The 27665-nt window shown below is 42.9% G+C and overlaps 1 protein-coding gene across 2 annotated transcripts in view; it reads right to left on the bottom strand.

Moving 5' to 3' along the window:
* Nucleotides 1-27665, bottom strand: part of LOC307123219 (uncharacterized protein) — a 302474-nt gene that overhangs the window by 6173 nt on the left and 268636 nt on the right. Inside the window, exons 1-2 of one of the 2 annotated variants that reach the window (XM_079811672.1) lie at nucleotides 5261-5299; nucleotides 133-308 (exon numbers count right to left, since the gene is read on the bottom strand). In XM_079811672.1, the coding sequence (XP_079667798.1) occupies nucleotides 133-223 (91 nt within the window). In that variant the 5' untranslated portion in view covers nucleotides 224-308; nucleotides 5261-5299. Of the gene's footprint in view, nucleotides 1-132; nucleotides 309-5260; nucleotides 5300-27665 lie in introns of those variants that run through there. The other variant, XM_079811673.1, reaches the window with a different exon arrangement.

The raw sequence follows: 27665 nt of genomic DNA, 5'->3' as shown, positions 1-27665 counted from the left end.
ACATTGGGTAAATGTTCTGCTTTGTTTTAACTACTTCTGTATTATTCTCTGTATGATTATATTTCGGTATGTTCTCTATTTCTGTAGAGCTGGATATTTTAATAATGACCTAGCTTTGAGAATGAAACCAACCTGTTTGATCCTCAGTTTCTTCATGTTTCACGCTCAATGTTTCTTCAATCTTCACGTCTTCGCTCTCCTCTTTAATAAACACCATCTTCATGTCTTCACTCTCCTCTTTAATAAATGTCACTTTATGTAGACGTGAATCTCAGTCGCTTCACCAGGAGTTTTTCTGTGTGTTTGTCCTGTTTAAGATGAGAATAATAAATCCAATCTAAATCTCTGAGCGCGTCTCAATCAGTGAAAAAACACTCAAAACTAGCACTTCAAATTAATAAAAGAACACAAACTTTACAGACATTTACTAGGGATGCACCGATATGATTTCATGGGGCCGATACTGAATTTAACAAACAATTGTTGGTCGATAACGATATTTGTCACTTGCCCTCTTATTTGAAATTGTCATTTAAAATAGTGTAAAAAAAAAAAAAAAAAAAAACGTATTGCCTTCTCTAGTTTATTGCTGCATTATCAAATCATTTCTAATGAACATACACTGGATCCTTTTAACATCACCAGGCCAACATATATATTAGTGGTGGGCCGTTTCGGGCGGTAAAAAGTTGGGTTGGGAGCTGGGTCTATACTACGCAAGCTATGATGACTTTCACCTTGATATTTTAGCGCGGATGTAAACCTCGACGAATTGCACTGTAGGGGCGAGAACACAAGTCTTTGAACCTGTGTGTATACTAGTGTTGTCAAAAATATAGATATTTCTCTATGTATCGATGCTGAAATATCTGAAACGATACAATACTCATTTTCTACAGTATCGATATCAGCTGCGCTCTCCTCTCCGACCGACAGCGAGTTGACACGCACCCGCCTCCTCTCATTCAGTCCGTTTAATCCTCTGAACATGGCGAACGGTTATTCTGCTGGACTTTTGTTAGTATTGGTGTGACCGGTCTGAATTTCGTGCGGGGTTGCACATAACGTTAATTCTACTAATTCCCGCAGATTTCGCGCTTGCATCTGAAGCGCACACACACACATACCGTAATAAAGCTTCCTCTGACATACAAGTGCAAAAATGAGCTCCTTTTTCCAGCTTATTAATGGTCAAATACACTCAAAAATGTCTCAATGCTCATCTAACGTAAACACAGTTGTAACCAGCTCACAGGAACAGTGTTTGGGATCCATGCGTGCATCAGGTCTTAAAGGGACAGAAGTTAACTATTATTCAAACTACAAAAAGACAAATGATCACTTACGAGCACACATATTCTGAATGCCTTCGGCAGAATTCAAATGAGCCATTTTAATTTAGATGAATAAATCTTGGAATTAATCTAGAGTAATCTAGATTAAAAAAATGAATCTATGCCCACCACTAATATATATATATATATATATATATATATATATATATATATATATATATATATATATATAATATATATATATATATATATATATATATATATATATATATATATATATATATATATATACACACACACACACACGGTTTAATGTTAAATAACACTGCATATTCTTCACTGTATAAATTAAACTCATATATTATTATTACATTGAGACGTAGCTCTTCTGTATAACATTAATCCTGTCACAATTACTTTGTTAAACTGAACTTTTATTTTGGTTTGTTAAACTGAACTTTTATTTTGATGGGTTGCCGTGTGCTTCGAGTTCCTGTGTGTGTGTGTGTGTGTTTTGCTAAGACGATAGATTTTGTCAAATAAAACGGTAAAATGCTCAAGTGACTGGAGATGCATTCGTGTCTCATATTGAGGTGGCAGAGGCTGAAAAACACCGCGAGTTTCAGTGTGTGTGTGAGCATGGGCGTCGGAAGCAAAACAAATGTGGGTGGGTCCTCTCTCAGAATATTTTTACTGGAATAGATGCCATTTACATTAAGTACAAATATATCGCCTTGTTTGCTAAACATCTGGTTGGACAAGACAAGTCTACGGAAATCACCACATCTTTGACAGCGGCTATAGTATAGGGCAGGGGTTTTCAAAGTGTGGGGCGCGCCAGAGCATGCCAGGGGAGGCGTGGAGAGAGGTAAAAAATTATAGCCTAATAATTAGTTTATTGTTGAGTTTAATTATAATATGTATTTTTTCTATATTTAAATATTTTCATTTAAACAATACAAAAAATAATAAGACAAAAATAAGCTAAACATTTTTCAACCAGAATGCGCTGCTGTTGGCAAGCCCGCCAATACAGGTATGCCTAATAATAGCCTACAATGGAGCGATTTCAGAGACCCCCCCGATTCAAAGCCTTCAAATTCAGGACTTAAACCCAAAAGACGACGATACGTGGACAGGACCAGTTGATGAACCACGACCTTTATGTGTGGTTTGTCAGGAGATTTTGGCTAATGACAGCATGAGACCCACAAAACTTCAGCGACACCTTGAAACCAAGCATCTCGAGGTAGCAGGAAAACCTCCAGAATTTTTCCAAAGAAAATTTCAAAGCTTTCAAAGTCAGAAAAAAACTGTGGGAGATTTCGTCAAATTAAATGGAAAGGCCACTGAAGCTTCATATTGCGTTGTGTATAGCCACGGCAGGCAAAGCACATACCATCGGAGAGACGTTAATTCTGAGAAATATGAAATAAGAGAAATAAGAAATATGTTCTCTGATGGTAGCAGCTTCTAAGATCGATTCTGTTCCACTATCTGACAACACAATAAGTCGGTGCATCTCAGACATGGCACAGGATGTGAGGGAGCAGTGTTAGACGGCGTCAGACACAGCCCATTTTTTGCACTCCAAATTGACGAATCCACCGATGTGGCCAGCTGCGCTCAGCATGGACATTCAAAAACATGGACATTCAAGAAGAGTTTCTATTTAGTAGTCCTTTTCCCACCCACACAACAGGTGAACAAATTTTCAAACAATTGAACAAATTTGTGAGAAAGAACGATATAGACTGGGAACGCTGCTGTGGCATATGCAGTGATGGGGCAAAGTCAATGACGGGCCATCACAGTGGTCTCATATCCAGGGTTAAAGAGGTAGCCCGAGAGCTGTGTGGACCCATTGCACAATCCAGAGACAAGCCTTAGCTGCCAAGAAGATGCCAAATGATCTTCGCAGTGTCCTCGATGAAGCTGTGAAAATTGTCAACCTAATTAAAGCACAACCTCTAAATGCTCGTGTTTTCCACATTTTATGCGATGAATTGGGAGCGCATTACAAGCAGCTGCTTCTGCACACCGAGGTTCGCTGGCTGTCGCGGGGCAGAGTTCTATCGCGACTTTTTGATTTGCGCGAGGAAGTACTACTTTTTCTTCCAAATGTTCAATCGCCACTTTCACAGCACATGAGCAATTTGAATTGGATGGCAAGGCTGGCTTATTTGTCGGACATACTCGAACACGCTTAATACATCATTGCAGGGCAGAGACGGCAATGTGTTTTTGGCATATGAGCAAGTGTCATCGTTCAGGAGAAAGTTGGATCTATGGGCCACTCGTGTGGAGAAAGGTTGCTTGGACATGTTTCCCACGCTGGCTGATTTAATGAAAGAGACAGGGCTGTCTGTGGTTACCATTCAGCCTTTGGTCGCTGAACACCTGAGGGGTCTGTGTCAGCAATTCACACACTATTTTTCTGACGAGACAATCCATGATGAGTGGATTCGCAATCCATTCAAGTTCAAGCCATCAGAAAGTGACGCACTGTCTATACAAGACGAAGAGGCTTTGATCGATCTGACTAGTAATCATGAACTGGAGCAAATGATGACACACTCTTCCATTGGCCATTTCTGGCTCTCTGTTCAAAATTAATTCCCCGAACTTGCACAAAGAGCACTAATGAAACTTTTACCGTTCGTTTCAACTTATCTGTGTGAATCAGGATTTTCTGCTATGACTTTCATCAAGAACAAATGAAGAGCTCTTTTCCAAAACGCGATAAACGCCATTTTTAAAAAGAAATGAGTTTATCATGTCATTTTACTGTGTACTGAATCTATTCACTGCTCCATCAACATTTCATGCCAAATCGCTATATTTCCTTGTTTAAAATGTACTGCAAGATGCGGTTTCTTTCCAAAGCGCGATAAACGCCAAACCTATTTTTAGCCAAAACACAATATATATCCTCTCGACGAATCAGAATTCGATGAGCGTACTACGTAATCCAACAGGGCGGCACTCTGAACAGCTGTTTGTTTACGTTCATTCATTAAAATGAGTGCTTTAAACTCTGATAACACTTTTGATGGCCTTGATGAGCAAGTGAGACCTACACCTGGGGGTAGAAAACGCCGACTGGACAAAGAAAATCACAAAAAACAACAAAAAAAGAAGTTTCGTCACTCAGGTAGCGCGTTGATAACAACAGTGGGATATCAACACAAAGCTGCTGCCAAAGTTTTCTGTCAGGCCGAGAGGCTGTCGCCGGACGATCTGAGGATACATTTCAATTATTTTTATGAAAAACCAAACAAGGTTGACGACCAGGATCACGCCATACTTCATCTCATGGACTTCACGCAAGTGACAAGGAAGCGTCCGAAAGTCCAGGACCATAAGCACGCTAGCATTCGCATTTCGCACGCATACACACACTCGCATTCACTCACACACACACACACACACACACACACACACACACACACACACACACACACACACACACACACACACACACACACACACACACACACTCGCATTCACACGCACACTCGCATTCACTCACACACACACACACACTCACACACACACACACACACACACACACACACACACACACACACACACACACACACACACACACACACACACACACTATGTGATTTAAAAAATGTATAGCAGACAATGGTCCTACTGTTTTACAGGTTAGACACTTTACTGTATGCACTATTAAATGCATTGTTGAATATTGAATATAATAATTCGTTTTTTTTTTTTCGAGAGAGAGAGAGAGAGAGAGAGAGAGAGAGAGAGAGAGAGATTAGACGCAGCTTCTGTTAACGTTACTGGTGTGGATGAGATTTAGTCACAAAAAATATCCTTCATTAAAGTTAAATAAAGCATTACATTTTTCCATTCAATAATAAGTAAATAAGTAATTTCACATAACGGTTTCTAACGACTTAAACAGATTAACAGATTAAATGCTTTGAACAAACCTTTCTTCAGCCGATTCACAACAGACGCAGGAGCGCAGCGCATTTTTATGACGTCATGTCGCCGCCCCAAAATAAAAGTCCTGTTCACACTCTGCTGTCTACAATCACAGAAGTGCATAGAAATGTACTGTCTACTATTTTTTTAACAGATCATCCCTGTATTAAAAATATAATAAAATAAATACATATCTGTATTTATTCATTTCAGAATTTAATTATTTATGCATTTATTTCAGCATTTAATTAATTATTTATTCATTCATTTATTAATGTATTTTACAATAAACATAGTATTCTGTAATGTGTCAGTCTGAGCTTTTACTTTTGATGATGTTAAGAATTGTACTTTGCACAGTTGACCATACAATGCGTGAATACACTAGTTCACAATATCAGTCATAACGACAAGAAAGTATTTGAATAGCCTATTATTTTCAAAAAATGTACAATGACTGGATAATAGTCTTTTAATCACAAAATGCAAAACAATGCAGGTGCATATTTAAACGTTTTATCTAAGGCTGTAACGATTAGTTTGTTTATCATGTACTGAAGACTATATTTTTGGGGTAGTAAAGATAGATCTAAGTGAACAATAGCCTTTAATATGTCTTAAATACATATAACCGAGGCAATAATAATTTGATCAAATAAAGTATCTAAAGTGAGAAATCATAAAGTTTTAGTGAACAACACAATTAAAATACATTATGAAATGTTTAAACAATAAACTTATGTATAATAAATACCAGCAGAGGGCGCCAGCGGCCTGACAATAGTTGTTACACTTTACAACAAGAGCAAACCATTGTTTATCTAATGTTTAATTGCACTTTTAAGGAACACGCCAACTTTTTGGGACTTTGGCTTATTCCCCAGAGTTAGATAAGTCCATTTTTTGAAAATAGTCGTCCTCTGTGAAATGTTCAGAGCAAACGCGATGGTGCTTGATGATGGCTACAGGTGTGTTTGGATCTATATCCAGAGCAAGCAGCCATAGATTCATCATAGATTCATTCATCGGTGTTTTGGATTGGAATTCTATGAAATATCATTGTTTTACCTTTTCTCCCCTGTTTATTGTCGCAGTTCTTTACAATACAGCGAACACCCATGATTCTAAACTATCTAGTAATTAATAGGCTGTGTCTCATGTAACCTTGTTATTTGTACACGCTGTGACTATACACATTACAACATGTAAATAGGAAAATGTTGGCGTTATTTTGTCACTTATTGAGCAGTTGGCTAGCTGGAGCCATATACCTCCAGTCTTTGTGCTAAGCTAGGCTAGCGGGGTGGGGGGTGCGTCAGACAGAGTTATGGCACACATGAAGATGAGAATGGTATGTGTGGATTTATCTAACTGGGGAATACAGTTAATAAGCCAAAGTCCCAAAAACTTGGCGTGTTCCTTTAATCTGCAATGTTTGGCCACATATTTATGATAGAAATGCTACAGCCACTGTAATTTATTCAACAAGAATGTGGATGTGGTTTTTTAAAAAGTTTGTTGTTATGGGAAGAAGGAGGCGGGAACCGGCGAACATTCAAAATACTTTAATCCAAAATAAATGCAAAATGAAAGTAAGCCCCTCACGGACGACTGCCGCTCACACACATAGCCAAATGTAAATAAAACACAATGTAAATTCCAGGCCTGGGGCCCGTTCTTCGTACGTTGCTTATTACATCTGAGATGATTTGACAGATCCCAGATCTTTTAATCATGATAACTGATCTCTGGCTAATTTGGTTCTTCAAACGAATTTGCTGATTGGATTAAAATATCTGGATTAAATGATCTAAGATCACTGCGCGTTCTTGTGTTCCCTGAAGAGGGCAGATGCATCGATACTCGAAACCACGATCAGCAATGCAGCGATTGGCTGGCGTCAAGACAGCAACGTAATGAAATCATATAATTAAAAAAGCCACCTGGCAGAAAACTTGACACAATAAAAACCCCACGAATTTCTGGAACTTTATAAGGAAACAGCCAAACCAACATACAAGTTATTATAGATAAATTATAAATGTTTTTTTTTTTTTTTTAACATGATTACTAATTATTTATATTCACTATTTTATACAGTATTTGTACACCCCTTACATTTTTATTTCAATGTTGTAATTTAATTTTTAATTCAATTTGGAGCAGATTTGTAAGAGAAGTAATTATTCCATCACAAATAAATCGCTCAATCAAATGGCTGTGTCTATATTATTATATACAACATTATAATATTATATACATTCTCATATGCATATACAATATAACATTTTTATATTATTATTATTATTTAAAATTATTATTATTGCCCCTGGTTCAGTAATGAACTCTTGTAATAAAGTAGCAGTGGCTGGGACAGATTTTAAGTATCACCTCAAGATGCAATCTAATCCTGTTTATATGAAATAAGCCTGCTCGCGAGCAGGTTTAAGCTTACGGACCTGTTACTATGACAGCAAGTCGAGGATGAGCTTCGAAGAACCAAACAATCCGAGATCATGTTAAATCGTCAACAATCAAATCCAGCTAACTGAGTTAGCGAGGTACGAAGAACGGGCCCCAGGTCCTCTCTCGTCTTGCACTGTCGTCGCTCCTCTTATGCTCCAGTCATTCCTCCGTGAGACGAGGCCCGCCTCACTGCTTGCCACAGTGGACACCAGAACATGCAAACTCAGAGTTTTTTATTGAAACCTTAAACAGCAATTTGCATATTTAGAAATATATTGCTGCATGTGTTTTTAAATTGTTACCAATCAGTTCAACAGCACAAGTTTCGTCCACATTCCCAAATGCACGTTATTGTGGAATAAAAGTACCTAGCATAGAATAAAATAATACAATGACCGTGAATATTTTTGCCACAAAATCAACTCAGTTGAACAGAACAGTACCAGAGGGTTAAAGGGATAGGGATCTTTATGTTGCCCCAAACATGTTTCCCTTTCGAAAGGGAACTCGCGCTGCGTCAGCTTGACGCTACGGGGAACGCCCTCGGCGTGACAGGTGTCTGAGCTACAATCGAATCACATCAGTCCTACTGACCGGCGACAGCCGATGACGTCATCCAGATGTGACCAGGAAGTATAAAAGGGCGCCTCTGCCAACATGACACCGCTTCTTCGTCTTCAGTGACTGTTCTGTCTGGTGTTACAAGAGAAAGAATTGCATTAGTAGGATGAAGTGCTCACAGAAAACCCGACACTTTAGAAAGTGCGCGGATCCGTGCCCCAGGTATCTGACGCCTGAGGACACGCACAATCTCTGTGTGTACTGCCTGGGGGAAGAGCACGCGCGGGAGGTTCTCGAGGGAGCCTCTTGCGCGAACTGCGAGCGTTTCCCCATCCGAACGCTCCGCTCTCGCCTGGCCCTCTTCTCAAGGGAAGAGGGGCCAGCTTCTGGGGACGGTCCCGCTCACGCCGAGGCTGAGCGGCGACGGAAGTCTTGGGGTTCCCAGACGGACTTGGCTCGTCGTCTGGAGGAGGGTGTAATCCTCACAGACGACCAGCCAGGTCGCGAGGGGCGGCTGACGGGGGAGGAGTCTTTCCTCCTCGTTAGCTGATGCTCTTCCATTCGAGCAGAGGATGGCTGGGCAGGGTGGTGATGAATCGGTTGGGGCCGAACCCTCTCAGCCATCTTGCCCCGTGTATGCAGAGTTGATGGAGGTTATGGAGCGCGCCACCAACAGGCTGGAGTTACGCTGGCAGCGCGCTAGGAGAGAACCCGAGTGTCCCGGTCGCTTGGATGATCGCTTTCTCTCCGGCCTTAACCCTTCACCTCTGGGGAGCCTTCCATTCCTCCCCGATCTGCACGACCATATCTCGGGGGCATGGAGGAACCCATACTCGGCCCGGATATTTCGGCATCAGCGTGGAAACTTCGCTGATGTTGAAGGATCGGCTGAGTCTGGGTATGTGTCGATGCCTCCGATTGACGAGACGTTTGCGAACTATCTCGCGTCAGGGAGGCCATCGACACTGAGAACTCCCACCCTGCCGTCTAAAGCGCTGAAAAACACCTCGCGCTTAAACGGCAGGGCGTACACGTCAGCAGGTCAGGCCGCTGCAGCACTACATACTACCGCGGTGCTGCAGGCATACCAGGCCGACTTGTTCCGCTGAAGGATCTCGATCAGGGGGAGGGCTTACCCCCTGATGCGATGGCTGAGCTCCGCCTCACCACAGATCTGGCTCTCCGTGCTTCCAAGCAGACAGCAGTCCGATGGTGGCTATGGTAGCTACGGAGAGACATCTGTGGCTGAACCTTGCAGACATCGGGGCGAAAGAGAAAGCCTTTCTCCTCGATGCCCCGGTTTCGCCCTCTGAGCTCTTTGGCACCTCCGTCGAGGCGGTGGTGGAAAGGTTCAGGGAGGCGAGGGCGCGCTCAGCGGCATTCAGATCATGCATTCCGCGGAGATCCGGGGCCGCGCCCAGGCAGGCGGGAGGCCCTGGTCCATCGCGGCTCGAGGGTCAGCGACAGGACCAGCGAGCCAGTGTCGCCTCTCGTGCGCCCCCTCAGTGGCGGAGTAGGGCGAAGAAGATGCGGGACTCCCACACTAGGAATAGGAAGGACACCGGGCAAGGCCGGTTCCATCGAAGAAGACCACGCTGGGACAAGTCTCCTCCCCCAAGGGCGCGTTGAGTGAGGAGGGCGTCCTTCTCCTAGTTTTTTCTCCACAGGCGCTTTAACACCAGGCTGGGCGGGCCCATGATGAGCGGAGAAAAAGCTACGTCAGACTCTGACAGCCTGCCTGGCCTGGTTGGTGAGTGCGCCCCCTCAGCCCCGTGGTAGTAGTACACCTAAGCATTCATGTGGGAATAAAGCTTGTGGGTGGATATCATGGCGTGCCGCAGGCGAGCGGGGAAGTCCCCTATAAGGGAAATTATTACATATTTTCTTTAAGCTTATGCTCCCTGTTGAGGGCTTCGGGGATCGCGGGATACAAGTTTTAAAAGGGCCTGTAGTTCCCCTGTTGGGTCGGCTAGAACGATAAAATGTTATTTTAACAAAAACCAGTTGCTTAAGCCCTGTACAAATAAGCCAGTATTGCTAGTGGAAGCCAGCGAACACTATATATGGTTCATGCGTTGAGAGCTGTACAGCCCTTTTATTCTCAAGCCTAAAAGGCAATAAAGATGCGTTAAAATTAGCGCTGGGAATACCGCTCATTTCCTGCGGGTGTGTAGCGGTTATATATATATATATATATATATATATATATATATATATATATATATATATATATATATATATATATATATATATATATATATATAAAAAAGGGGGGGTTTTGTGTTAAGAGAAGGCTAGGCATTTTTCCTCCTAGTATTAAGCTGCTAACTGGTAGCCGCCTCAGGGTAAGGCGGTCTGTATCTTCTCTCAGTGTAAATTTCTGGAGAATTCAGGATCAGACCATGCTAGAACTACAGTTAGATCTAGAGCCAGATCTATTTAATGACTGGCACTTTTACCCGAATGCCCCTTTTTTGCATGGTGCAATAGTAGAGGCCCTTTTTGGACCTCGGGTACAGATCTAGATTGGCCTAGGCTTTCTATGGATTACGGAGGTGCACGCCAAGAAGCTTTTGCACTCCGGGTAGCTGTTCCAAATTTTTGAATCTAGCTTTATTATTGTCCCTAATGTAGCCTCCTCTTACGTAGAGTAGTCCGGCCAAGGCCCGCCCCCTTACCTGCGTTCTGGGTTTTTTTTATAAGTAATGCAGGTTGGTGCTGTGCAGAATTGATAGCGACTTAGCCAGTAGTCGTGGGGCAGGGCTGAGGCATTTTTTATGCAGATATACGAAAATTCTGTATGCATAGCTCAGCCCGGCCTTCCAGAGCTAGATAGAAGCCGCCAGTTTTTTGGCAGGCGCTGGCCCTTCCTGTATATGCCCTGGCCAGTTGATAGTACTCCCCTGACAAGGCAGGGTAGATTTGGAGTACCTCCATCCTAGCTCTGTATCATTCTGCCTCACCCATGGCTTGGGTTGAGCAGCACTTCGCAACCTTTTTTGGTTTATGTAGGTTTGGTCGTGAGCTCCCTTGTAGCCAGAGCGTTGCTATGGCTTACGCCCTCGCACGGTATGGTAGGCCGCTATTTAAGCTAGGACCTTCATGAGGTGGGTGGCGTATGTGGTACTCCCCCCGCTTAGGGGGTACAGGGCGTTTGGTTTGCCGAGTACCCTGCTATGGACAATGTGATTAGGTTCCAGTGCTTGTAGGCACTGCCGATAAGACTGCACCATTGTACAGTTGGCTCCAGAAGGAATTGGAGGCCTCCAGGATGGGTCACCTAGCTAGGCTGGGATGGATTGTAGGACCAGCTGGCTGTGAGTAGCCAGCTGGGGCAGTCTTGGCAGTAGACTCCAGGTCAGGTAGTAGGCCTCAGAGACAGGCCTCCTTGCGAGTGAGTCCCGACGGTTGGGGAGTTTGGCAATTTTATTAGCTGCAACCTGGAAAATAGGTAGTCAGCCTTGGTAGGCCTCTGCAATGTTCGGCCCCATGTGTATTGCGGTATATACTGCTCCCCAACGACGTCGGCTTCAAGTGGCAGAATTTCCCAACTAATAACCCTAGTTAGCAGTTGGATGTTAATTTTTGTCAGCCAGCAGAGAAGCTACTGTCAGCCCAAGGTTATAACAGCCAGTTTTTCACTCCTGCCACCAGGAAGCCGTCCCTGCAGGCCTGCTGTGAGGTGGTAGGCCCTCATTGGGCCTCCCTGAAGGCAGGCTCCCATTCGCCAGTCGCTGTGTCAGCTAGCATGGGCTGCTAAGCTGTTGATGGGTGGTAGGCCACACCAGGCCTCCATGAAGACTCGGCATGAGGTAGCAGGCCTCACCAGGCCTCCCTTGAGGGCGCAGGCTTGGGCTCAGTCACTTGGTGGGTTGTGATGAACCGTTGGCAGGTAGTAGGCCTCACCAGGCCTCCCTGAAGGAGGGCTCCTGTTTGCCAGTCGCCGTGCCAGCTAGCACACAAACTGCTATGCTGCTGCTACGTAGTAGGCCGCACTAGGCCTCCCTGAAAGACTGGTCGTAAGGTAGCAGGCCCCGCTGGGCCTCCCTGAAGGAGGGCTCCTGTTTGCCAGTCGCCGTGCCAGCTAGCACACAAACTGCTAGGCTGCTGCTAGGTAGTAGGCCGCACTAGGCCTCCCTGAAGACTGGTCGTAAGGTAGTAGGCCCCGCCGGGCCTCCCTGAAGGAGGGCTCCTGTTTTCCAGTCGCCGTGCCAGCTAGCACACAAATTGCTAGGCTGCTGCTGGGTAGTAGGCCGCACTAGCCCTCCCTGTAGACTGATTGTAAGGCTGGGCCTCTCTGAGGGCCCGTTATCAAGTTGTAGGCCTCACTAGGCCTATCCAACTCTTAGCATAAGGTAGTAGGCCTCACTAGGCCTCCCTTGAGGGCGAGTTCCTGAGTTAGGATGCTCGGGTAACTAGCAATGCTTGCTGTCAGGTAGTAGGCCTCTACAGGCCTCCCTAAAAAGCCTGTTATAGGGTGGTAGTCCTCAACAGGCCTCCCCTAGGGTGAGTTCCCGAGTCAGAGGTGCTCGGGCAGCTGGCTTAGTTTGCTACCAGACGGTAGGCCTAAGCACTAAACCTCCCCTAAGGCTCGCTAAACAGGCCCTAAGGGCTTGCTATCAGGTAGTAGGCCTCACAGGGCCTCCCTGAGGATGAGTTCTTGAGTCAGACGCTCAGGCAGTTAGCAAAGCTTGCTATCAGGTAGTAGGCCTCACAAGGCCTCCCTGAGGGTTACTTCCCGAGTCAGGATGCTCGGTTAACTGTTGTAGCTTGACTATCAGGTAGTAGGCCTCCATTAGGCCTCCCTGAGAAAACGAGTTTCCGTTTTTCAGCTACTTTGACAGTCGGCTTCAACTGCGATCAGGTAGTATGCCTCACCAGGCCTCCCTCTAAGCGAGTTCCTGAGCCTGATTTCTCAGGCTTCTCTGGCATATATTCCTATTATACAATGGGCCTCACTAGGCCTCCCTAACGGGTCTTTGGTTCTCAGTACGAGGACTGCTAACTGGCGTAACGCTGACAGCCAGTGGTGACTTGCTATCAGTGATCTGGCCCTTAGCCGACAGCATCTGGTCAGGTCTTACCCTGGCGCGACTAGTGTCGCTTCTGCTACTTGGTCCCCAAGGAGGGGATTTCAGCCTGCAACCTGGCTTACCTACCGGGCAGCCCCCTTTAAGCTCCCCTCCTTTCGGAGGGTCGTATGTGAGCCGAAGCTGCCTGGGCCTGATCGGGTGGTCGTAGGCCCCTAGGGTGGCCTCCCAATTAGATCAGTTCTTAGGCCAGTCTGGCCTCCTGAGTGTTTCTATCTGATAATAGCTCAGTAGATCCTAGGATCGAGCAGATTAACTTCCCTCGCTAGCAAGGGTAGAAAGCGCTATGCTGAGTACTGCACTCCAGGATTCCCGTATCTGAGATCCGGTCTGAGGAGGACATTGCCATTCTGCAGTCCCTTGGACTGGGTGCCTCTCCAAGAGGCGAGTACCCAGAGGCTCTGTTATCGAACAGACAGGGATGGCCCGGCTGAAGCGCCCGTTAGAAAAAGGGGCACCAAGCTAGGCCTCCTTGGTGGCAGTAGTGGCTGGCTGGGGCGCCCTAGGGCCCCCTAGCCACATTCCCTTAAAGGAGCCCCCTTCTTTCGAATGGGTTGGATCCAGGCCTTTGAGCGGCCTGGGTAGAACTTCTCTAAGTGTTAGAAGCTTCCTACTCAGGCTTATAGCTTGGGCTATGACCGAAGGGAATGCTGTCACTGACAGCCTCTGTGACCAGAGGGGGGGTGGTTCAGGCATTTCAGTTGAATTTGCTTGTTCTGACAGTTGTCACTGCCAGTGGGCATGCACTCCCCTTGGCATGGCGGCGTTGGTATTTCGTTCCCCGTAGCGTCAAGCTGATGCAGCGCGAGTTCCCTTTCGAAAGGGAACGTCTCCGGTTACGTATGTAACCTAGGTTCCCTGAGAACAGGGAACGAGACGCTACGTCGCTTGGCCAATCCTCAGGGTTTGCCTGCCAAACAGTCCCTGAAGACGAAGGGCGGTGTCATGTTGACAGAGGCGCCCTTTTATACTTCCTGGTCGCATCTGGATGACGTCATCGGCTGTCGCCAGTCAGTAGGACTGATGTGATTTGATTGTAGCTCAGACACCTGTCACGCCGAGGGCGTTCCCCGCAGCGTCTCGTTCCCTGTTCTCAGGGAACCTAGGTTACATACGTAACCGGAGACGATTTCTTTTTCTTTCTTTGGAGCATAAAAGTTACATGGAGACTTATGGGAGACTTTTCCATGTCGCTCAAAAATATGATTTTTGAGATTCCTTAAGATAAACACAGTGGCTCATTTCGGAGAAATTGTGAAAACTCTTGATTAACCATTAACATTTACAGTACAACTCACATATTTATCCATTACCTTTTCCATTGTTTTTTATTATTATTATTTGATCAGCATTTTGCTGGTTTTAATAGTCATTACTTGAAGCCATTGTTGACTTCTTGCTCACACTTTGGGAAAACAGTGACTGGTGAAGATATTTTGACATTGCTTTATTGGGTGTTGTGAGAAGTGGTCTATAATCTCTTAAATTCATCATCATTACTTATTGAATCATTAGTGTGCTGTGAATGTCAGAACAGTGGTAGAAATATTAAATTCAGGGTACATGTTCATATTGTGATCCAATGTGTAGCTCCTGCATACTCCAACACAATACTTAAGCTACTGTAGGTGTAGGTTCTGGTGTCGAAGAAATATACAATTTAGCATGGAGATCAGATCTTAGATACAAAATGCTAGCACTTTTCTACAAGCCAAACAACAAAACAGAGCAGTTATTCAGGTGAAGGAAAATCTTGCAAATGACAAAAGTCGTCTTTCCTATTTCTCTTTTAGTAATAATTAGAAATAGTTTTGAAATAAGTTAGTGTAGTGTAGTGGATCCACTTGAGTTTGATAGTCTATTATTATGAGTAGTATTAATAAAAGGTAATTAACAGATTATACTTATGTAGGATATGCTAATTTCACTGAATTACCAATTTTTCTTTCTTATTTCACAGGTAAGAGAGCAATTTCATCAAACTCAAAATAAGCAAAGTTAATAATAATAATAATAATAATAATACAAAAAAAAAAACACTGTAGAAATGTGGCACTTAAATAAGTCAGTGATTCAAAACTCACCAAAAGGTTTTCTTAACATTCTGCCACTTTGACTTGCGCAAGTGATTCCTTTTTATCCTTTTTATTTTTTATCTATTTCAGCTATACTCATTTAAACCTTATTTTAGTATTGGTTACAAACATTTACTGTGAAGACTTGGAAAAATACAAAATAGACAATTTATTTAATAGTTCCACATGAACAACAAAAATAAAAGAACAACTGGAACAAGAATAAAAAAACAGAAAAAGAATCAACATGACTGCATTATGGTAGCCAAAAATGTGGAGACTGCACAATGCCGGAAATCATGTGCTTATTGAAGCTGTCATATGAGGCATGTATGGGAAGCCTCAGAATTAATGCACACGTGTTTGCTTCTGATCATGTGCAAATTCCAGTCTAGGCTCTGAATCAAAGCCCAGGATTGGAGTTTTGTCTGTGCCAGTGGGAAACATCAAAAAATTGTCAAACGTAACTTTAACTTTGTGATCTTCACTCAGCACAGCATCTCCGCCTGAGATGTAAAAAGGAGGGGGAATTAAAACACTGAAATCTATAAAGTCTGCAATAAATTCCCTATTGTGATGTATATCTGAATGAAATGGTTGGTGTGTCCCAGTTCGCCTACTTATAAAACTCAGCCCCAATTGTATGTACTGCTTTTGTGAAGAAAAAGTTTTAATCGTGTAGCAAAACTTTTGTGACATATTGTCATGTCATTAAACTGTGTCTTTTACAGAAACTATGTAGTTTAGTTTCAAGCATCTTGTCACCATAAACTGGCCTGTCAATCATCTTTCTACAGTTAATGTCCTCCACATTTAATAAAATCAAACATATCATTTTATATAAAATAATGCCTCTCAGACAATGCATGATCCCAAATTCAGGTTCTTTTGAATAAGAATTGCAGTATTTCAAAATACCTGTCATGAGTATTAATGCAAACATAGTTGGTTATGTATTATGCAAACATTTGAGTAAAAATATTTGATAATAAATAATTGAATAGAATCATGAGGCAATACAAGATTCACACCTATAGTCCAAAGTATTCATTTTTTTCTGTTATGTTGTTCACAACAAAAAACAACAGAGTAATCTGTACTCTAAGAAAAGGCACACACTCAAAAAAATCAATTGTTGGTGTAACTTAATATACAGTAATTGTGACATCCATTTCCACACATTTGAATGGTGTTATCTCAATTTGATTTTGGTAAATGGAACCAAAGATCAACATTCATGTTGAACCAATGAGATCAAATCATTTTTATTTGAATTATATTGTGGAATTTACCAGTAAACGATTTAGTCTTGTTGAGCCAATTAATCTTAAATTAGCAATTGCTGCAATAGTCTCCTCATGTTTTCTACTAAGTTCTTGAATTTGTCCCTGCATGTCATACATTCTACTTTCTGCACCCTGTTCATCAACACCATGCTCTTGTGAAAGTGAAGCATCATCATCTGACTGACATTTTTTAAATGTACAAATTATTTCAGTTTAACACAACAACAACAACAATAATAACAAAAAAAACACAGTTGACTTTCAGAGTTTCCTCACACTCACACTCTGTGGATTCCAGTGGGTATAATGAACCCCGCTCTTGTCTTCCAGCAGTATCGTCACCTCACCAGGTCACCTCCAGCCGCCGTCTGTTCACTGGACAACAGTACTCAGGAAGTCAGCCTCCACCGGTCCCACAGGCACCTATCTTCACCTGTACCGTATTTCAAAATGAAAAAGTGACCTATAGGCTCCCAACAGTCATATACCCCACTCCTGGTACCAAATTATGTAGCCAATTGTTCAATAAAACAGCACAGGATACAAAAAAATAAATAAAAATTGGAGCTTTATTTTGACTGCTGCCTCTGGAACGGACAGCGGTCGATGGGAGTATGAGGAAAAAGGAATGAGGAAAAAAATAGGTAACACTTTATAATAATGGTAAACAGTTAATGTATTAATTAACATGAACTAACCATGAGCAATACATTTGTTACTGTATTTGTTCATCTTTGTTAATGTTAGTTAATAAAAAATACAGCAGTTCATGGTTTGTTCAGGTTAGTTCACAGTGCATTAACTAATGTTAACAAGATTTTAATAATGTATTAGTAAATGTTGAAATTAACAAAGCAATAAACATAGCATTTCTCAAGAGCAATTTTTGAAGGGAACACAAATAATACAGCCAAAATCATATTTGTAAGGATGTGTACCACAAAAAAAAACATTTTGTACTTGGCGTCTTGGTGCACTAATAAATGACCTAATGTTCATTTTTTTTTATCTGACCAACAACACAAAGTGATAGTTGTTTAAATATGACTAAGGTTCACCACACAGTCATATTATTATTATTAAATTATCTTGCGTCCTCCAAATAGTATTTTATACTATTATATTCAGATATTTAGATATTCAACTGCAGCTAGCAGTTACACACTTAATTTATTTCCCTCCGAAACAAAGTCTTAATATCCCCTTATTAAAACAGCACACTTTTAGCGTGACCATCCAAATTAGTCCAATTTAGCGAGGACTTGATGAGCTGCTATCAACGTTGCTACCTAGCTGTTGCTGATACCTAATTTTACAGAGGAAAAAGTCACGAAAAACAGCTGTTGTCAAGTGATGGCGCTAAATGCACATGATCATTGCCTTAAAAGGTGAGTTAAAGATACTAAATACTGAAATACATACAATAATGTACAATTATTGATGTGTTTATTCTTGATGTGAGTTTTTCTTTATGATTTATGGTTAGTTTAGTGATTATGAACACAATTGGAAAACCAAATCTATATTTATTGCATTAATATACCATTAAACAAAAGCTGGCATGGAGGAAGCCTATGTATAGTTACAAACTGAAGTCACTGTGACTTATCTATTTCTAAAATAAGCTACATCATGTAGGATAAATGTGTGTGACAAAATTTCTACGACAGCGCTCTGACGCTGTGTAAAATTTCAGCTCCTCACTCCCTGATGAATTAAATCTGACTCGTTCTGCTCGTGCTGTATTGAGCAGACACGTTCTGTTTTTAAATGTTGGGTCTGTTCTCTAACTGAACTAAATTATTTTATTACTATAAAAATCAAAACGACGCCTGAACACCGGTAACACAGACTATCGCAGCAAGCCTAATCTGTGTTAAAGAGAAAATAATTACTTCATCTGATGTTTAGTAAGGGATAATGTACCCTCCGCTTCGCATCAGGGTCCTGATCACTCTGTCGGGGTTCATTCTGCGATAACAACCGGCTGGATGTACATTATCCCGCTTATTACATGGCTACTTGTCTCAAGCAAGCAAATTAGACACAAAATATTGTCTTGAGTTTAAATATTTGATTAGCTTTTATGCAAAGCTTCCGTGAAGAAAAACAGTTCCAAACTGCTTTAATCCTTTATCTATTGCTGAAAAGATGTGTTTTTACATGTTGAAATTAATGCTGAAAGGGTTAGCTTACCCAAAAATTTAAATTAGCCCATGATTTACTCACCCTCAACTCATCCTAGGTGTATATGACATTCTTCTTTCTTCTTTTGAGTTATATTTAAAAAGTTTCTAAACTTAAAAAAAAGTTTTTGGCCCCATTTGCATTTGTATTGTTTTACAACTTACATTTATTATGTATTTGTATTTGATGACCAGCTGTCCTTCAAAGAACACATTTCTAAGACGGTCATGCAGGTTTGCGCTGCACAACATCAGGAAGATCAGACCATTCCTAACAGAGCACGCAACACAGCTTCTCGTCCATGCCCTGGTCATTTCTAGGCTTGACTACTGCAATGCGCTTCTGGCTGGACTCCCATCATGTGCGATCCAAACACTTTGAATGATCCAGAAGGCAGCAGCACGTCTCGTCTTCAACGAGCCCAAAAGGGCCAACATCACACCTCTCTTCATCTCTCTGCACTGGCTACCTCTCGCTGCTCGCACCAAGTTTAAGGTGCTGATGTTTGCTTACAGATCCACCGCAAGCTCAGCTCCTGCATACTATGACTCGCTTCTACGAGTCCACACCCCCACCAGAAGCCTTTGCTCAGCTAAGGAGCGACGGCTTCTGGTACCAGCACAGAGTAGCAGAAAATCCCTCTCCAGAACATTTTCATTCACCGTTCCCTGCTGGTGAAACGTTCTTCCTACCTCCATCCAAAATGCAGAATCACTGACAACATTCAAAAGTCAGCTGAAAACTCACTTCTCCCATGAGCATAAAAAAACACTTTCTTTTCCTCTTTTTCCCTCCCTACTCTAGCCTGTGCTACACTGAGTAGTGTACAAAAGCTTAGTATTTCAGGCACTTTTCACGTCTCTTCATGACGGATCGCTTCCTGTACTCCTCTGATGGATTTGGATAAAAGTGTCAGCTAAATGCATAAATATAAATGTAAAATGCATCAAATGTTCTACAGCCTTACTCGCATTGCCTTTCTTGCAGTAAAGTCATCTATGATATCATTATTAGACAGTTGTTGTGAGACCACATGATTTATGCTAATGACTGAAAGTCCACTGAGGCAGTCTTGAGCCATTGTAGATCGCAGGTAGTTTTTAATCAGTTTGAGCTTAGAGAAGCTCCTTTCAGCAGCAGCAACTGTAACAGGTACAGTGGCAGACATTCTCAGCAAACCCACATATTGAGGTAAATTTCTGTCAGCTTCTTCTTGTGCAGGAAAGTCAGGAGCTCAATGTTTGTCATGGCAGTTCTGCATTTCCAATACAAGTTCCCTGCCATCAATATCTGGCTGTCCGTCATGGCTTAAAGCTGTGCTCAGGATTTGACAGTGCTCTTACAACTCTTCTTTGGACATGTTGGGAAAGTTGAGGAGCACTCCAAATTTGTCATTCACCTGCCCCAGGGTCTGAAATCTCTCATTTAGTGAAGAGATGGCTGTATCCACAACTACATAAAAAAGTGCCTTTTTGTGGTTCTCACCCGCTTTTGTTTGAGTACAGTTTCCACGTTCATCTCCTCACACATTTCGTTTGCAGTTGTCTGTGCTCTAGAAAATCCAGTACTTCTATAGCTGTCAAGGGAATCTATGGTTTTCTTCTGCAAGTCAACAGCCACATCTAGCTGCATGGAGGGTGATTGCATCTGTTTACTCACATGCTGGATCTTGTTGAGGATGTCATAACATATGACTGTGCAAATAGAAAAGGATCCAATCTCCTCAGCCAAAGAATGGGCTTCAGCTTTCACTACAGGGTCTGCAGTAGTTTACCTCATCTTCAGAAGAGCCTCTCTGACTTGCCCAGCCTGGTACCCTGGGTGGTTTTGACATGTTTCAGGAGGATATTCCATCTATGGGTGGAGGCTGAGAAGATTTTGAATAATTTAGCTGAATATCCAAAGTAGCCAGTGGCATCTGGTGAGCTCTTAGCAGCATCAGCTACCACCAAATGTAAGTGTCACGGTTCATGAATTCACTGACTCGTCTTGTTCTGTGTTGTGCGTGAGTGTAGTGTCTGTGTGGTGGTGGGTGTGGCCGCTGATTACCACCAAGCTGATTTCCAGCTCCAGCTGCCACTTGTTACATGGGTCTACTTATACTCATTGTGGTGGGTCTTGTGTTTGTCAGATCGTTGGGTTAGTTCAGTGTGTGTGTGTCAGTCTCCTGAAGGTTCCTGAGTTTTGTGTCTGCCTGTTCACGGAAGATCGCTCTGCCTTGTTCACGGAAGATCGCTCTGCCTTGTTTACGGAAGATCGCTCTGCCTTGTTCACGGAAGATCGCTCTGCCTTGTAAGCGGAGGATCGCTCTGCCCTCTTCACAGAGGATCATTCCAGCTCGTCCGGCCAGACTTTCTCTGTCCTGGTGTGGATTATCAAGTCTGCCTGTCTCAGGAGGATCGCTCTGCCTTGTTCACGGAGGATCTTCACTTTCACGGGTTACTGCACTTCACCAGTGGATAGACTCGCACTGTGGTTCTCAGTCACAGAGATTCGGGTTGTCCATTGGGTCCCTGCGCTGCCTACACCATCGACTGTCTTCCATCATCATCTGCTGACTTGACTTATCTACTCTCTGGTTTTCAATAAACTTACTGTTACACTTGCAATTGAATCCTTCGTATCTTTCCCGTCACAGAATGATCTGACCAACTATGGATTCAGCGAGTGTGCCAGAGTTATCAGACTATCTGTCCCGGTGTGTCTCCCGTATGGATCAACAGGAGGAGCAGATGGCCTTTACAGGCCGAGCAGTTCAAGCTCTGGTAGCGCAGGTGTCCGGGCTCACCCAACAGCTCCAACTACTTTGTGTGCCCACTGCGCCACCCACACCGCCTGTTCCTCGGTGGTGTAGGCTGCCCTTCATCTGCATGCCATGCAGGCTAGAATTGCGAAAAATTATTGGATAATTCTTATAATTTACATTTTTCTAGGCCAATCGGAATCTTAGCACTTGCGTCAGAATCTTGAAGCACACAGCGTCAACTGAGCTCGGCATTGAATGAGACACCTGGCTACCACGCGAGTCTGATGGAAGGAAGCTTATTGTTAAATTCAAGGTAAGTCAAGCTTTTTGGAGCAAAAACAACAGCTATTTGTTTGATTCAATTAACGTTAGCTACAGTTTTTTTTATGTGATATAATTTACAATAATATTGTATTGTCTTCATATCTATGACGTTAGCTAAGCTTATCGTTAGCCGGGTGCTCTGCCTTGAGTTCCGAGATATACGGCTACTACTCGAATTCTAAGCTACCCTGAATATTAGGTTGTCGTGCGTCCGCATGAGCGCGAATGTGCTCACGGCAAAAATGACGTCATTGCAACAGCGTGCACGCCTCCGCATCCGAAGATGCACGACTTTGAGCCGAATCTGCCCGAGCAGACGGATATTAGTACATCTCATCACACAGGCAACCAGTTTGCGCGTCTAAATCAGTGGTATGATCTGGTTTTTAGTCTAAAACAGTAGTGTCAAGTAAATGCCTCGTCCGTTTGGGGAGGCTCGCACTGCGGTGCCAGGCGAAAGTATAAACAAGGCTTTAGGCAATCATTCATGATGTGGGTATGAAGTTAATTGTGACTGTTTACACAATAGCTGATGCGAGAGTAAGTGTAACATAAAGCAATTTGGCAAACGTGTTAATCTCTTGTTGCATGGGATGCATTTCTAACAACATAGGGCTATTTAGATAAACAATCTGGCGAGTGTGTTGTTTTAGGCTAATGCACCAACAGCAAATTTATGTATAATAAAGGGCTACATTTTGCATCCAAGTCTATCATTTGAAATCTTTACATTGTATTGTAGCTCAGAATTCGAGTAGCCGTGTATCTCGAAACACCGATCAGTCCTTGGACCGATGAGATAGGCTAACTTATCGTGATTTTCCATTTCAGAATGAGGGAGCTTAATGAGGAGGACTCATTACATATAGCACAGCTAGACTCAGCAGGGAGGTGCAAGTGGAGCTGGGCATGGCTCAAGGTGGAAGTGAAGCAGGAAGTGAAGGGAGTTGCGCATACACTACCTAGGGGTGCACCGATCCGACTTTTTCAGTCCCGATACCGATCCCGATGCCTGGGCTTTGTGTATCTGTCGATACCCGATACCGATCCGATACTATTGTTGAATTAATAATAAACTGTATATCTTCCACCTTATACCTTCCTTGAAGAGACTAAAGGCACCAGACTTTACTAACTAAACATAACTAAGACAAAATAACAGATGTATGTAAAGTGTTGAATTCTTATTTATTTAAAAAACAATTGTGCATTCAAATCTAAAATAGAATGTAATCAAACTTCTTTAAATAAATAAAATGTAGCAGTGGAAACAAAAAACAGTGTATTGGTCAAACATACAATAGTAATCTGACAGTTACCAAAATTTTTTTACACTACAGATAATTGTTTTGGTATATAATCATATCAATATTAAAAAGTAGTATTCCAAATTAACAAATAGTCTTAATTTTCTGCCATATGCAATTTAATAAAAATGATCAGCTAGCTAATAACAACTTTGTTCTGGTTTCACCTCACTCCTGTCTAAATGATTGTAGGCTAGGCCTATTTATTTTACTACACATTGTCAACAAAAATAAGCTGAAATACTGTTGATAATTAAAAATAATTCTTACTACCCACTCTTGCTTAATTGGGTAAGCACACTTGTGTTCTCATTTCAGATGCGTTCTGAGTAAATTAATAAACTGATTCATGAGTTCATTGTTGGACAGATCAGTTGTTCTAATCTAACCAGTCGTTAAAATGATTCGGTTCAAATGAGTCATTAGGTCGCGAATCGGACATTAGCAGACGCGTTGTGTGCGAATCCCGTCTGTTAGAACATCGCGAAAGATGTCAACACACAGAAAACACTTCATAACTGAATATGATTTGTCTCCCGTTTATTGAAAGTATGCTTTATGTCAGCTGGTCAGAGAAGAGTCAACATTTTTTGAGCGCAATGCACACCCAGGACAAAATGCACAAGGACAAAATTGTCCGAATGTGTCACGTGCAACATGGTTTCGGTCTTCCGACCTTTAGATTTGGAATTGGATTAATATGTGAAATATGAGAGAGCTAACGCTGATTATTTTGAAGACCCAGAGAGCGCGCGCGGGGGAGGAGCTCTCTGGTCGGTCTCTCTCAGTCACAAGCGCAGCATCTATTCCACATACAATAACTCGTCAAATTAGGCTTTGGCGGCCATCAAAAAATGTTCAATGCAGGAAAGACCCTGACTTTGCAGTAACACCACCTCCCCTCGAAACATTTAAGTTACTTTGCAGTAATTGCAAACAGCCGACGAACTAGTTGGCGTGGCAAGCGTGAAATATCTCCTCCACACCGACTCTCTGGCTCGCTCCATGTTGCTTCTAGCATGCGACACACGTGAAGCTGACGAATGACGTAGGTTCTGCTGCGACGGAAAAAAAACACCTGGATCGGCTTGTGGATCTGTTCATTTTTCCGATCCCCGATCCAGCTATTTTGTCAGTATCGCGGCCGATATCCGATCCTAATATCGGATCGGTGCACCCCTAACACTACCACTTTCATTGTGTTTTAAAAAAGTAGATAAGGCAGGACATGCCAAATGTACCTTATGTACAAAAGAGATCAACTATGTCAAGAAGGGGGTGCATGCCCTAACATCCCACTGTGACACAGCCAAACACAAAGAGAAAGTGTTTAGCATTTTGACAAACAGGGCTATTCGTAGTCCCCCTGCCGTTCCTGAGACCCAGGGACCAGAAGCAATGAGAGAGAGGGAGAGAGGGAAATTGCCTGTGTCCATGTTTCAGCGTGTTGCGAATGCAGAGGTTTAGTACCTAGCTACTATTTATACAGAAAATGTAATGAATTGTTGGTTGAATTTACATTATGAACACTAGCACGTAGAGATTGTTTATTCAATGTAAAGAGCACTACATATAAAAATGCATTATTATTATTATAATTATTGAACCAATGTATTTTGATACTCATTGCATATCAGCCATACAATATTAAGGACACACTGTTTTATCATAGTAGACCTATGTAGGATAGTTTGCAAAGTTACATTTTCACTTTCAGGCAATGGTTCTTGGCACTTTGTCGGAGCACTCACTGCCATTCACAATGGCCCCCGTCATCATCAACCTTGCACAGATGCTGGCCGAGGACAAAGTGGCACTTGTCGTTTGAAGCTGTCGCGAACATCAGCAAAGTACAAAATGGTTCACGGCCTGGGGAAGACATTCTCTGACCGAATCCTCAGCAACACTGGGAAGTTTCCATTGTGTCATTCTCTTTAAGTCACGCTCAGAAATGTGTCATTTGCATATTCAAATCACAAAAAAACGCAGTAAGAAGGATGGTTCTCTGCAACCTTGTATTGACTACCGAGGGCTGAACAACATTACGGTAAAGAATACCTATCTTTTGCCGTTAATGTCTTCCGCCTTCGAGAGGTTGCAGGGAGCAGCCTTCTTCACTAAATTGGACTTACGTAATGCATATCATTTGGTTCGCATAAGAGAGGGGGATGAGTGGAAGACTGCGTTCAATACCCCTAGGGGCCATTTTGAATACTTGGTCATGCCCTTCGGGTTGTCCAACTCCCCTGCGGTTTTCCAAGTACTCGTTAATGACGTGCTGAGAGACATGGTAGATCAGTTAATTTATGTCTACCTGGATGACATACTGATATTTTCTTCTCTCCAGGAACACGTTCAGCACGTCAGACGAGTGCTCCAGAGGTTGCTAGTGAATGGGCTTTTTGTCAAGGCGGAGAAATGCGCTTTTCATGCACATTCCGTTCCTTTCTTAGGTTACATCATCTCGTTCGAGGGAATGCCAGTTTCTACCGGCGTTTTATTCGCATTTTCAGACAGCTAGCCGCTCCTCTGACAGCCTTGACCACCGAGTCGGTTGTTTGTGCCGGAGGGATTACGGTCCGACGTCATCCGATGGGGTCATTGTTCTAACGTGGCATGTCATCCAGGAGTTAACCGTACTAGTTGTTTGGTCAAGCAACGATTCTGGTGCAGCTATGGCTTGTGACATTCTAAGTTTTGTTTTGGCTTGCTCGTACAAAGTAGTTGTAGTTTAGGGTACCAGCCACCTATTTTTCCTAGTCTGGAATCCGAAGTCACGGTCCCCTCTGCTCCCGACTGCCGTCGCACATGGAGCAGAGCCCGCGAGACTCTCCTCCAGGTGGGAGCGCACCAAGGCTAAGGCCTATCGCCACTGGTCAAAGCCTCCCGTTTGTCACGTAAACTCAGAGACAGGATTTAATTGCAAGTAACTCAGTCTTTATTGACACAAAGATCGTTGGAAAGACAAGTCTCAGAATGGTGAAGAAATCCGGATCAGACGGAGCCGTGAGAGAATTTCCTTGGCAGCACGGGCAGGCTGTGAGCAGCTGGGACTCGGGAGATCGGCGAGGAAAATCCGGAAAGGGATCCACGAACAACCAGGACACAGGAACATCAACCGACGGGGAGACACACAAGGGAACATCCAACAACGCTCTGACAAAGACAATGGAGAAACAGAGAGACTAAGTAGGGTGAAGGTGATGAGTTGCAGCTGGCACTGATGACCAGCCACAGGTGCGTGATGAGCCAATCCCCGGCTCCGCCCCAACCTACATACAACACGCACCCAAGAGTGAAACAGGGAATCCATGAACCGTGACTCCGTTTACGTCGTTGGTCAAAAGGTGTGGCTTTCAACCAAGAACATTCTTCTCTGCTCTGTTAGTAATAAGTTAGCTTCCAAATTCATCGGCCCGTTCACTGTCACCAAGATCATTAATCCGGTGGCAGTCCACCTCAAACTTCCTCCAGCGTACAGGAGACTCCATGCCGTCTTTCATGTTTACAAATTAAAATTTCCAAATTCAATCACCTATTAATCCGCCTGTCCCGGTTTGAACCCTGGCTTACAAGCAAATAGTGTCCGGCCAATGGTGCCGCGAGCTCGTGCAGTGCTGTCAGAATCAATCCGTGCATATCTTAGAAAACTTAATATGTTCCAGTAATTGTAAGGCCATTTTGCGATTTCAATCATCATAAAATAGCATGCAGCAAAAAGTAATTTCATGTGCTCTTGGGGAGCCCCTGGTGGCCAAAGGGGTCCTAAGCAGCCGCTTAGTTCGCTTATGCCTTGGGCCGGGTCTGCTATTAATAGTATATATCACAGACAGTTTGAGAAGAGTTGTGGAGTCATCTAAACCTATCTAAAACCCTTTTTATTTCTGTGAAATAATTTTTTTTAACACTTGAAAAGTCATCCTTCAGCTAGCCGTGTCAATACTAGAATGGTGGTAAATTTACACCTTTTTGCAGTTTGCTTTCGATTAACATTGTGCATTATGTGCAGTTAACAATATCATTTGCTTCTCAGATATGGCTGAGCATTGGACTACCACAGAAGTGTGCCAGTGGGTCGATGAAGTGTCCTTGGGACATGTGAAACCAGCATTCATCGGTCAGTAAAATGGGATGGAATATGTTTTCCAGTGCTCATATTGTCCTGTTGGAAGAACAACGCATGACAAGCTTTTAAAGCATCATTAGCTGTACCATGGAAATGATTAAGACTTTTCTGTGATGTGTACTCCACATGGCTGTCCTCGTGTATTCTCTAGAGTGAAATCTTTACAAAATCATTTAAGACGTAATCATAAATCCACTGGCAGGAATCATTCTGAGATTGATGAGGCACTAGTTACTTTGAAC

The sequence above is a fragment of the Gobio gobio genome (genome assembly GCF_949357685.1).
Source record: "Gobio gobio genome assembly, chromosome: 1".
Taxonomy (NCBI): domain Eukaryota; kingdom Metazoa; phylum Chordata; class Actinopteri; order Cypriniformes; family Gobionidae; genus Gobio; species Gobio gobio.
Note: the sequence above shows the minus strand (reverse complement) of the source record. Positions and strands in the feature narration are given on the sequence as shown.